Source organism: Zingiber officinale, chromosome 4B, assembly GCF_018446385.1.
Source record: "Zingiber officinale cultivar Zhangliang chromosome 4B, Zo_v1.1, whole genome shotgun sequence".
In the NCBI taxonomy this organism is placed as follows: Eukaryota; Viridiplantae; Streptophyta; class Magnoliopsida; order Zingiberales; family Zingiberaceae; genus Zingiber; species Zingiber officinale.
In genome coordinates, this window is record NC_055993.1 from 121,001,729 (window position 1) to 121,013,091 (window position 11,363).

General features: G+C 37.0%; 1 protein-coding gene across 1 annotated transcript; it reads left to right on the plus strand.

Moving 5' to 3' along the window:
* The first annotated feature begins 1,135 nt into the window (after window positions 1–1,135).
* Window positions 1,136–6,003, plus strand: LOC121976309 (50S ribosomal protein L13-like). Its single transcript, XM_042528425.1, has 5 exons — window positions 1,136–1,419; window positions 2,897–2,968; window positions 3,081–3,247; window positions 3,331–3,442; window positions 5,408–6,003. The coding sequence occupies exons 1-5, from the start codon at window positions 1,381–1,383 to the stop codon at window positions 5,612–5,614; spliced, it is 597 nt and encodes a 198-aa protein (XP_042384359.1). The 5' UTR covers window positions 1,136–1,380; the 3' UTR covers window positions 5,615–6,003.
* The last annotated feature ends 5,360 nt before the right edge of the window (window positions 6,004–11,363 follow it).

The window sequence follows — 11,363 nt, forward strand, 5'->3', positions numbered from 1 at the left end:
CAAATCTACATTTCCTTTTTTTTTAAAAAAAAATTAATAAATGAATAAAATTAAATATAAGATATTGAAGTGAATTAAAGATCATTGTATAAGCTTTAACTATTATAAGTAATAAATAAAATAATTAGTATTTTATTAATAATTTATATTCCAATTAACTTTATTTTTCGTAAAAGCAATTTAATTGTGAACAATTCAACTAAATTAATATAACAACTTGTTTCAAATGTATATTAACATTCGTCGAAGGAAAATGGCAATTTCATCTTAATAGATTTACATTCAAATGTGAAGTTGTATATGAGTTTCTAGGGCCTTCTTAAACGTAATGGGTCGAAATACATTGCAGAGTTTTTGGAGCCAGTTAAAGAAATATTTAATTCATATTAAAATCATCGAATTTACGTAATCTGTTTAATAATTTTTCGAGTAGAATGAGAATCTATAATATTTTATTTGCTTGTTTATGAGTAGCACAAGTATAATGGATTAAAAAGTTTACTGTTTTTGAATTGTAATTGTGATTCAGTCGTAATTAGTTGTGATTTATTCTTGGATTTATCTTTTCATTCAAGTTATAATTTGGATCGGGGTGGATGACGAAGATCGTCCTTATTCGACATTCGATAATTCGATCACCTACCCATCACTTGTGGTTTCCAGACGACCTTCGACCTCCCACCTCAAGTCAAATTATGATGGAAAGATGAACTTAAAAAAGGATGGTAATTAATTATGATTAAATCATGATCATAATTATATTATGAAAATGATATGCAAAGGAAAAAATTTTAGATACGATAAAATGATGAGACTTATAAAAATAAAAAAGATAAACTATTAATTTATATATCTATTCTTAAATTTTTTTCTAAATTTTTTTTCTCTGTATTCCTTAACGAAAAAAAATATATGAGAGGATCCTCCCGCCCAAATAGAATGGGCGGCGATCAGCCATAGCTTTCGAGATTACTTTTGGGATGAGCATTTCACACAGACTACTCTCTTTACTAAAATTGTAAGTCAACCCGCTTTTGGGATTAACCATTAACCGGATTTACTAAAATCTATTAGATTGTTTTTAATAGAATTGTGTTCCGGTTCGATTGAACCGGGTTCTCTTCTATTTCCAAAACCAAAAGCGCATCCCTAATCCTGCCTTACGCCGTCCCCGCCGCCTCTCCCCTTCGCACCCCCGCTGCCGAGCTCCGGTACCTCCGACACGCCGGAGTACGATCGCCGTCCCGACGTCCTTCCGAAGATCTGTCGTGGAACTCGAACTCTCTCTTGGTTCTCAGTTCTCGCTCGTCGTCTCTGCTCCACCGACTAAGCTGACGCCCCGCCTCATTCCTTGTCTCACCTTTTTCGCGGAGACCGACAATGGCATCAGCTGTTCAACCTTTTACAGGAAACTTAAAGGTGATGGTCGTACCTATCTCCTCCGTGTTCCACTTCATTGTTTCTACAATGGATAAAATGACATCTTTTTTTTTTTTTTTCATTTGGGATTTCTCGTGCTTTAGTTTAGCGGTCTGCGGTCTAATTAATGCTACCGTAACAAATTTAAGTTCTTGAAGTTGGATCTTATCTTGTTCTTTGGTTATTGCTGTAGATCGATAGGTGTTTTCTCTGTATAACGTGTGGAACATTTTACTTATCACGTGCACTCTTTCCATATCGGAAGATTTTGATAAAAAGTTCATTAATCGAAAGTATATTTTGGTCAAATAATCTGTTATGTTTTCCCTTTAAATTTCCCAATTTTTTACTGTACCTATTAAGGAAAAAAGTTGCTTCAAACAATTGCCTGATCATTGTAGTATTGTCTTTTTTGATCAAAATATTGTGACCATTCTCTTTCCCTTCTCCCACAATTTTTGAAAAATTATGCAACTTCTGGATGCTCCTTTGAAATAAAATCTTAATTGATATGGCATTATAAGAATGCATGCAATGTTTCATCATGGAATTTTATTCTCTGGTTTTCAAATGCCAATTTGAATTATAAACTCCTGCTGCCTTGGAACTTTGGGTGGAGCAGTAAAAAAAGTCTCATGTTTTGATAAGTTAAATCGTCAAAGGTGTCTTCGTGTTTAGTCAAAGATTTTGATCCTTCACAAACATGGTCCATGAATTGCGAACTGCCTTACCTGTGTTCGTGGATCGAACTCCCATAGACTTTTGTTGGTTCCCTCAGTTTTCTCCCTTGTCATACTAGATTTCTTTATCAAAACCTCTAGAACCTAAATTCATAGCTATCTTCAGATAAATCCTCATCTAACTTCTTGAGGTATACAAAAGTCTTCAAAGATAAGGATGATTATTAGATGGCTAGAGCTTCTTAAAGGGATGTAAATAAGGGCAAATCTCAAGTTTGTACCAGGTGAGGGAGCAGCAGGTTTTCAAAGTTTGGGAAATGCTATACACTGGTCTACCTTTTAGTGTTATAATGAAGTTACATGCTTGTTTTCCATGGTTCTTGGCTTTGTTTTCCAAGTAAAATTTGATGGAACTAGTCTTCTAATTATTTCTCAAGCGGTTATTCATTTTGTTCAATGCCCTTTATATTGTTTGTCATAGTTCTTACTCATGCCACAATGACAGTAACAGCATAGCCTCCTATCCCCATCTTCCCACAACCATAGATCTCATCCTGCTATGACCAATTTCCTCTTATGATTTGTTTATCAAATCCTTGATTCATTGATAAGAGACATTTTCTCACACACATTAATACGGATTGAGGTGGTATGTTAATTCTGGCACTCGATTTAATGGTAACTTTAAGTGATCTTAGTACTTATTTTCCCTGTTTCTGATTATCATTGGTATAAACTATAAAGTGCACCAAACGGTTGTACTTCTTGTCTAATCTTTGTATTTGCAATTTACCTAGAAAGCTCTGGCTGGACTGAGGAGGATCAATTTAGAGGGTTTGCGGTGGCGAGTATTTGATGCAAAAGGCCAGGTTGGTACTTCCTACCTCTGGTATCTTGCAATCTGATATTCTTTTGTAAACAGCCCACAAAACTGATGAACGTGTTAGACAACCAGTCATCAACTAATTGTCCATGCACTAGGTCCTCGGGAGGATGGCGTCTCAAATATCAATTGTACTTCAAGGCAAAGATAAACCGACATATACACCATATCGGGAAGATGGAGATATGTGCATTGTGCTTAATGCAAAAGACATCTGTGTTACAGGAAGAAAATTGACTAACAAATTCTACCGCTGGCACACTGGGTATGCATCAAAATGGTGCATGGTAAGTTAATTCTGGATATTTTTTTTTTCCGAGTATTCTAACTATGAACATATGTTCACAGATATGTTGGTCACCTGAAAGAAAGAAGTTTGAAGGATCAACTAGCAAAAGATCCTACTGAAGTGATTCGAAAAGCTGTCTTCCGCATGCTACCACGCAACAAACTACGTGATGTAAGTTATGCTTTCGTCTAAATTTTCACTTTTATTGAATCAGCATCTTAGAGAAGTGAATGCATCAAATTGTTGCTCTCTATTAGTTTTGTGCAAATGTTTTCCTTCTGAGAAACTGAATACCACTTATCAAATTGATTTTTTTTAGGAACATATTCTGCTGTATCATCTTTTTGATAGAGTTTTAGAAGCAAAAATATTCAGAAATTAGTTGTACTTGGCAGAACTTCAAATAACTGTGCTAAGTTCATAATTTGTTTTCACATATGGATTTCTGTTTAGAGTAGAGTAAGCTCCTCATGAATCGGTACAGATTCTTGAGTGTTGCTTATTTAGAGTTGCTATTTGATTTACTTAACTATCACCGACTAGTCTATTGTGAGCTAGACTATGCCCATAAATGTCGCAAGTCCTTATAAAGCTGTTTCTTATGGAAGTCTGAAAAATTAGTCAGCCATATATCGGAAAATGGTCTGCTTCAAGATATTCTTTTACTTTAGTGGTCATGTCTTCAAAATTTTCAAGTACCAGAGAACCATTCATTTATTTTCTTGATATTTTGACTGCCCTAATTTGCATTTGGAGGTACGATACATGTAAACCTCAATTATTATTATGACAACACTAAATTAAAAGGTTTTGAAGTGTTTTTACATTCTAACTTGACACCATTCTATCGAACCTGATGATAACTAACTCACACACTAGCTATCCTCTTTCTTCCGGGACTGTAATTGTATTCGATGGTATAGTTTTTACTGCATGATGCTGAATTATCATCATGAGTTGTATATGATTATTTGCTTTTTGAAGACAAAGAAGTGAATAAAATGGAATCTGCTGTCGTGAGATGTGTAATATGTATATAGTAAGGCCGTGTCTGCCCGTCAAAAGGTAGAGGAAAGGAGAGGAGAGGGAAAAAGGTAGAGAGGAGAGTGGAGTGAGAAGTACAATTTGTTGAAGTTGCACAAGTGGTTGAAGGAAAGAGGAAGAAGGGAAGATGGGTGGGAAGAATTAAAATCCGGAAACTTCCCTCATCTTCCTCACTTGCCTCGCCTATGAAACCGTTGCCCTCTCCTTCCCCCCCTCCCTCCCTCCCTTGCCTGAGCCTCACTAGCCCACTGCTTTAGCGTCATCTTCCTAATGAAAGAAAACCGTTGTGGGAACTTATAGAATAGAATACTACTTGGTTATTGTCATTAGAATTTCGAAATTTCAACTGTTCCCTATGTGAATTCTTCCTTGTTGCATTTAGAATCTCCATGACTGATGAACAAGAAGATGTTATCATGATTACCACTATGGGTAAACCTCGTACCCTCGTACCCTCGTACCCTCAAGACGGTACAGTGGTTGAGGTATGGAGTGTTGTCACATGAGGTCTTGGGTCAAAACTTGGCGCATCCGAGCATGTTTTGGCCACCTACACTAATGGCTAGTAGTTACTCGTGATTTACCTCCTCTGTGTTGACCTAGGGACAGGTTGACGGGGGTGCTGTGAGCAAGCGAATCACCTTTTTTGCCACATTGTATGCTTGTATCCTTGTCCCCAGGGCTTGACAGAGATGGTAAGCACATGCCATTCTATCTGAATCGGGTTTCATCGCCAACAGAGGCCCCGCCATGCGTTTGCCATCTGTACTCTTGTTGAACCTCCATCCATACGACGTGGGGCCGTTGTAGGGGGCCGCTAATGTGGCTGCTTTATATATATATTTTTTTTGTATGCTTGTATCTTAGGGGTGACATATTTGGTACAATGGGCAGGGATCAATTCCCAGCGAACGTATGCCCTCGAGAAAAAATTCCTCACATTTCTAGCCACTTGGTTATAAGTTAACCCTTGATTTACCTCCTTTCATATAACTTGTGAACGGAATGTGAGGGTTGTTTGGAGTAAGTGTAATCACCTTTTGCTATTATTATATGCTAGTATCCTATGTGACTCTTTGAACATATGTTCAGGACCGAGACCGCAAGCTCAGGATATTCTCTGGAAGTGAGCACCCATTCGCCGATCGTCCTCTGGAGCCATTCGTAATGCCTCCCCGTAACGTGCGGGAGATGCGGCCCCGTGCTAAGCGTGCCCTAATTAGGGCTCAGAAAAAGGCAGAGCAGGGCAACGCTAACCCAACCGCAAAGAAGGGAGATGAAGCTCAAGTGAGTGCATGAATGCACGTTTCTTTTTCGCATTCGCAAAGTCAAGATTTCCGCAACTCCAACGCCTACTTTGATGCAGTTTGTGTTCATTATTATTATCGTAGTCTATGACTTCCAGACCCTTTTTATTTCTGAACTATTCTCTACTTAGCGTGTTTCGATAAACATGTAACTATCATAAGCTGGAAACAAACATAGATGCAAGCTGATGTTAGATGGCAGTGTATCGAAGACTGGACCAGATCGGCTAGCTCCACGGACCGGATCAGTTAGTTCAACTAGTTAATCAGGAAATCGAAAGAAAAAACGATCTGTAATTGAGAATTTCCAGTCACCATTTTGCTTGTTTCCTTGAGATATAAATATGCAAGCTGTTGTTAGAGGGCAGCATCTTGAAAATACTATCAAGATTTATTTTTTTCCTTTTTCAAAATACTATTATTTTATTTATTTATTTTTGTTTCCTGGATATGGAAATAAAAATATTTTGACGTTTGAAATTAATGAAAATTTAATTGACATTTTGAAAAGCTATTAATAATTGCTATAAAGGGATAAGCTATAAGGGTAAGGTTTGTTAATTGGGTGATTTAGGGTTTATATGCAACTATAAATAGTAAAATATCAATTTGTATTTTCTTTTAGTACAGATTTTAAATTAATTTAAATTAGTTTAAGATTTTTTTTTAAAAAAATTATGCAGTGTAAAATTTATTTTATTTATTATTTCATTGATTTGCATGTGTTATGACTGTTTTTTTTGGTTGTCTTTGTTAATTATGTTTTACATTGACTAAATTGATGAAAATATAATTTTTTTTCCTAATAATGCAAATGCAAATTTTAAATTGTCATCTTAATTTAATTTTGACATTCATTAAAGGTTATTAAAAATTATTAAATTCTCAAAATTAAAACAAATACATGGAATAGAAACCATTAATAACTATCCATCTATACATAATCTCTATTTTTGTTCAGAAAGAAAATTAAAAAGGATATTTTTTATTATCATAAAAAAGTCCACTATTTTATAAAAAATTCATCATCTGATTGGTTTGCCTCGGGAAATCTTCAACTCAATATGAGATGTGTTGTATGATAGGCGGCTAACCCATAACTCCATCATATAATAAAGGATTATAAAATTATTAAAATTTTCATTTTCATTTTAAATTTTGATTTTTTTTTAATAAGCCGGTCGATCCGCAACCTAGACGAGCTGGTGCCTTTAGGCCCACCAAATAATGGGTTAATAAAACTTCAATTTAATCCTTTTAGGATGAGTAAATCCGATGAATTCAATTTAAATTGATAATTCGGTTTAAACTTGTTGTAGCAACTCTAGTAAAAAAAAAAAAAAAAAAAAAATCTATTTCAACCCAACTCAAAATTAATAAGTAAGTATTATCAAATATATTAATATTGAATAAAATTACCTAAATATTACTTTAAAGCGTTTTAATTTAATCAAAATTGGTCAAATATTATTGGAGTGATTTATTAACATTGGTACAATATAAAATGCTTTGCTCAATTTCAAAATGGGATGCTATTTTGATAATATTGAAAAATAAAGGGTGCCCTCTTAATTTTAATTAATTGATAGTAAATTATCTCATCATTAATTGGCAAAACATCCTTATTATTAACAAACCCAATCTAATGTTTCATATAATTAACTAAAATTTTCTAAAATATAAAAAATGCAAATTAATTTTAAACAAGTGCCAAAAGCATAAAAAAAAACCTTATAATAATTTAAAAACAAATTTAAAATTGACATCTTAATTTATTCTCTACCATGTGTATAATACTACCCAAAAATTGAAACCTAAGATTCTACATCATCCACAGGCTTTCATACATCCAAGTGGTCATATCGACACTCCTTGTTCCCTTTAAATTTACCTTGCGAAACAGGTCTCCAATTCCTCCGATGCACCGAATTGTACAAGCTTAACTTAAACTACACCTAGTGTTTGACCTCTCAGGCATTACATATGCTAAGCTTGTTTTACATATCATCCTTCTCTCTTTTTAAAAACAAATTTAAAATTGGCATCTTAAGCTATCAAACTCAAAACAACTAACTCAACCGCATCGAGTCGATCATCCACTTCATATGTTTTATGTGCACTATTACAAATCTATGCAAACTTTGCTTAATCCTTAAGACAATCCAATTTGATTTAATCAACTGCATCTTAACTAATTTTTAGAATAATCGACTTGAATTAGTCATTCAAAATATAGATTTAGGTTATCGATTATATTCCTAAATAATAATATTAATACTATCAAATATTCATGATCCTCCTCTTAGATCGTTTGATGTAAGACCATCTCCAACCCACATCATCAAATTTGGTATAATTTTCACACTAAAATGGTGCAATTTCAACACCAAACACTATTTCAACTCCAACCCATTAATACCATATCACACCAAAAAGGAATATTCTTTAGAATATTCTATTATTCTTATTAATTTTTTATACGATAATTATTATATTTAAAATTAAATGTATTATAATTAAAATATATTAAATAAAATTAAAATAATAATTTAATAAATTAAATATTTACAAATATACATAATAAAATTTAAATATGCTATTAATTACACTTAATTTAAATTTATAATAAATAATAATTACATTTAATTATACTATAAATAAAGATAAAGAAAATAATAATTATTAATTAATTACATTTGATTTTATAATAATATAATAAAATTAAAAAAATAAATTCTCTCCATCACCAAATATGGTGATGTGAATAATGCAACACCATATTTGGTGTTGCACATCATCATATTTGGTGTGGGATTTAGTATATGGGTTAGAGTAATTTGGTGTTAAATTTATACCAAATTTGGTGTTTTGGTGATGGATTGGAGATGCCCTAAGAACCATTGGTGAGGTGTCGCTAATGTTGACTAAGTCGTCATGAGCTGGAGGGAGGTGGGGCCATCAGAGAAGTTTGCGGAGCTATATAAGGGCTTCACCGTGCGCCGTAGGGGGAATTGAATTGTCTGAAGAGCCCGTGGAGAGTAGAGGAGTGTAGGAGGGGATTAGAATGGAGGCCAGGGTATCCCGACTCGTCCACTTCGATGCTCAAATTAGTCTTTGACATGAGAGATAAAAAAACACAATAGTAGGTTAATGGAAATAGATGCATGCAAAAATGCACGCGTACCTTGACTCATGAGGGCGAAACTTTCTATAACACAGAATGGGGGTGAATTGGAGCACCGGGTAAGAGGGGCAATAGCACAATGGTGAAGGCTTAGAAGTCGGAGGGCTTTGGAAGGTGGAGCACAGTTGGGAGGCCGGAGGGCTCCAGAGAGGTGGAGCAGAACAGGGATGTACGTCGACGACGACTCAATGGCAGAAGGGTTTCGGGAGGCGGATCACAGCATCATAGCATCATAGAGGGAGAGGAAGGAGGCGGCGACAATGGAGGGAAGGTTGGAGGAGGCGATGATGGAGGGGAGTTGGTTGGATGTGTGTAGGGATGTAAACGAGCTAAACCAAGCCAAACAGTATTAAGCTCAAGCTTGGCTTGGTTAAGTTATATTCGGGTTTGAGCTCGAATCGAACTTTTATCACAAGGTTTGAGCTTGGCTCATTTTGGAATTACTAAGCTCGCGTACAGTTCAAACTCAGCTCGTTATTAGCTCGATTATCATAGTTAATGAACCTAACTCATTAAGCAAGCTCGAGCTCATTTTCGGGCTCATTTTTGGGCTAGTTTTAAGGCTCATTTTGTAGGCTTGTTAAGCGAGCTCGAAAATTCATTTGAATAAATATTCAACAAACCTAACAACTAAAATGATATAAACTCAACACATCATTTAATATCCCAAACTACTGCATTAAACTTCCAAACTCAACATACCATTGAACATGTTCGCGAGCCCTTTAATCGAGCTGAGCTCAAGCCCGAGTTCACGAGCTTATAAACGAACATATTCTCGAGCCCTTTAAACAAGCCCAGCTTGAGCCTGAGTTCACGAGCCTATAAACGAACATGTTCTCGATCCATTTAAATAAGCTAAGCTTGAGCCCAAGCTCGTGAACCTATAAATGAACATGTTTATCGGCTCACGAGCCGAATATCCTTAAGCTCGAGTTCGGCTTGATAAAACTGTTGAGCTCGAGCTCGGCTCGATAAGCTAAACAAACGAACTCGAATGAATTTTTTACCGAATCTAGCTACGAATAGTTCATGAACTGTTTGATTCATTTATATCCCTAGATGTGTGGTCGGCGACTGCATCATAGAGGGAGAGAGAGGACTAGGCTATGAGGTCGACGACGAAAGTGGCACGGGAAGGACAACGAGATAGTGGAAGCGACGACAAGGGAGGCGGCGTTGTGAGAAGGGTGGTGTTGTTGAGATCTACGCCGAGGGTGACGAAAACGATGGGATCTATGCCTAAGGTGACGGTGGCAGTAGTGGCGGGATCCATGCCGAAGGCAGAGGCAACAGTGGGATCTACACGGGAAGCAGCGTCAGCGGCTGGATCCACACTGAAAGTGGTGGCAACAGTAAGATCTATGACGGAGGTGGTGGTAGCGGCTGGATCTGCATTGAATGTGGTGGCAGTAGTGGCAACAACAGAGCCAAGCTGAAGGCGGCGACAATAGTGGGATCTCCGCCGGAAGCAGCAATGGCGGTGGCAAGGGATAAATCTGTGCTGAAGGCAGCGACAATATTGGGATCTAAGATGAAAGTGATGTTGGATCTGTGCTAGAGGAAGTGGCAACGCCTGCTAGATCTGCATCATAGGTGGTGGCAGTGGTTGGATCTGCGCCAAAGGTGGCGCCAATAGCTGGATTTACGCTGGAAGTGACGGTTGGATTTGTGTTGGAGGCGGCGAAGGTGGACTGTAGAGCGACGCTGGAGGTTGTATGAGGCCGGATCTATCACAGGTGGAGGCAACGAGAGAGGCACTGCCGGCAGTGGTCCAATGCAGTTGCGAGCTTGGCGGTAAAGGTGGACTGCGACAAGAGAAGGGAGGCGGAGATGGTGGTTGTCGGTAGATGCAAGGATGCTCGATGAGGGCGGTGAGTCTAGTGACAATGGTGGAGGGCGGCACCATCTATGGCATCAGGTGGCGTAAGGCTGAGTTGTGGAAGGGGTGCGAGTCCAACATACTGGACTGTGATGTCGTGGAAGGATGAGCGAAAGAATTGTTGAGCCTGTCGTAAAGCTAAGTTGCTTCCGATTAAGGAGTCAGGAAATGAAACTCCATGATTGTATTAAGGCGAGTCGCTAGCGAGGGGTTAAAGAATCCGAGTCTATCAGAAAGTTAATCACTAGCATGGGGCTAGGGACTCCGAGCTCGTCATAAGGCTAATGACCTTCGACTGAGGAGTTGGGGATAAAATCTTTGGGCTTATTACAAGGAAACTGTGTAGGCATCTTTTTGCAAAAAATAATAAATATATGTAGTGGAAAAAACTGATCCCTCTAGAGATTTATGCGATTACAATATACAAAGTTTGATCGAGTTGTTACGTGAACAGAATAATCCTGGAAGCAACTTTACTTTGGCAGATCTTAACACGATTAGAATGGTTGTACCTCTTCGGTATCAACACGAGCACACTCTTCATTTGTCTCACGAACTCAGTCTTCGGAGAAGAACAACCTTCGTCGTGCTAGAAACTACACAAGGTTGTTTCGACCAAGAGAAGAAGAGGAAGAAGAGTAAAAACCAAAAGGATGACAATTACTAAAAGGTTAC

What these genes read in the sequence shown, in the direction of transcription:
- LOC121976309 (XM_042528425.1), top strand. Translation starts at nt 1,381, where the DNA reads ATGGCATCAGCTGTTCAACCTTTTACAGGAAACTTAAAG. An exon ending in TATTTGATGCAAAAGGCCAG is followed by an intron (nt 2,969 to 3,080) that starts GTTGGTACTTCC and finishes TCCATGCACTAG; the next exon opens with GTCCTCGGGAGGATGGCGTC. An exon ending in CACGCAACAAACTACGTGAT is followed by an intron (nt 3,443 to 5,407) that starts GTAAGTTATGCT and finishes ACATATGTTCAG; the next exon opens with GACCGAGACCGCAAGCTCAG.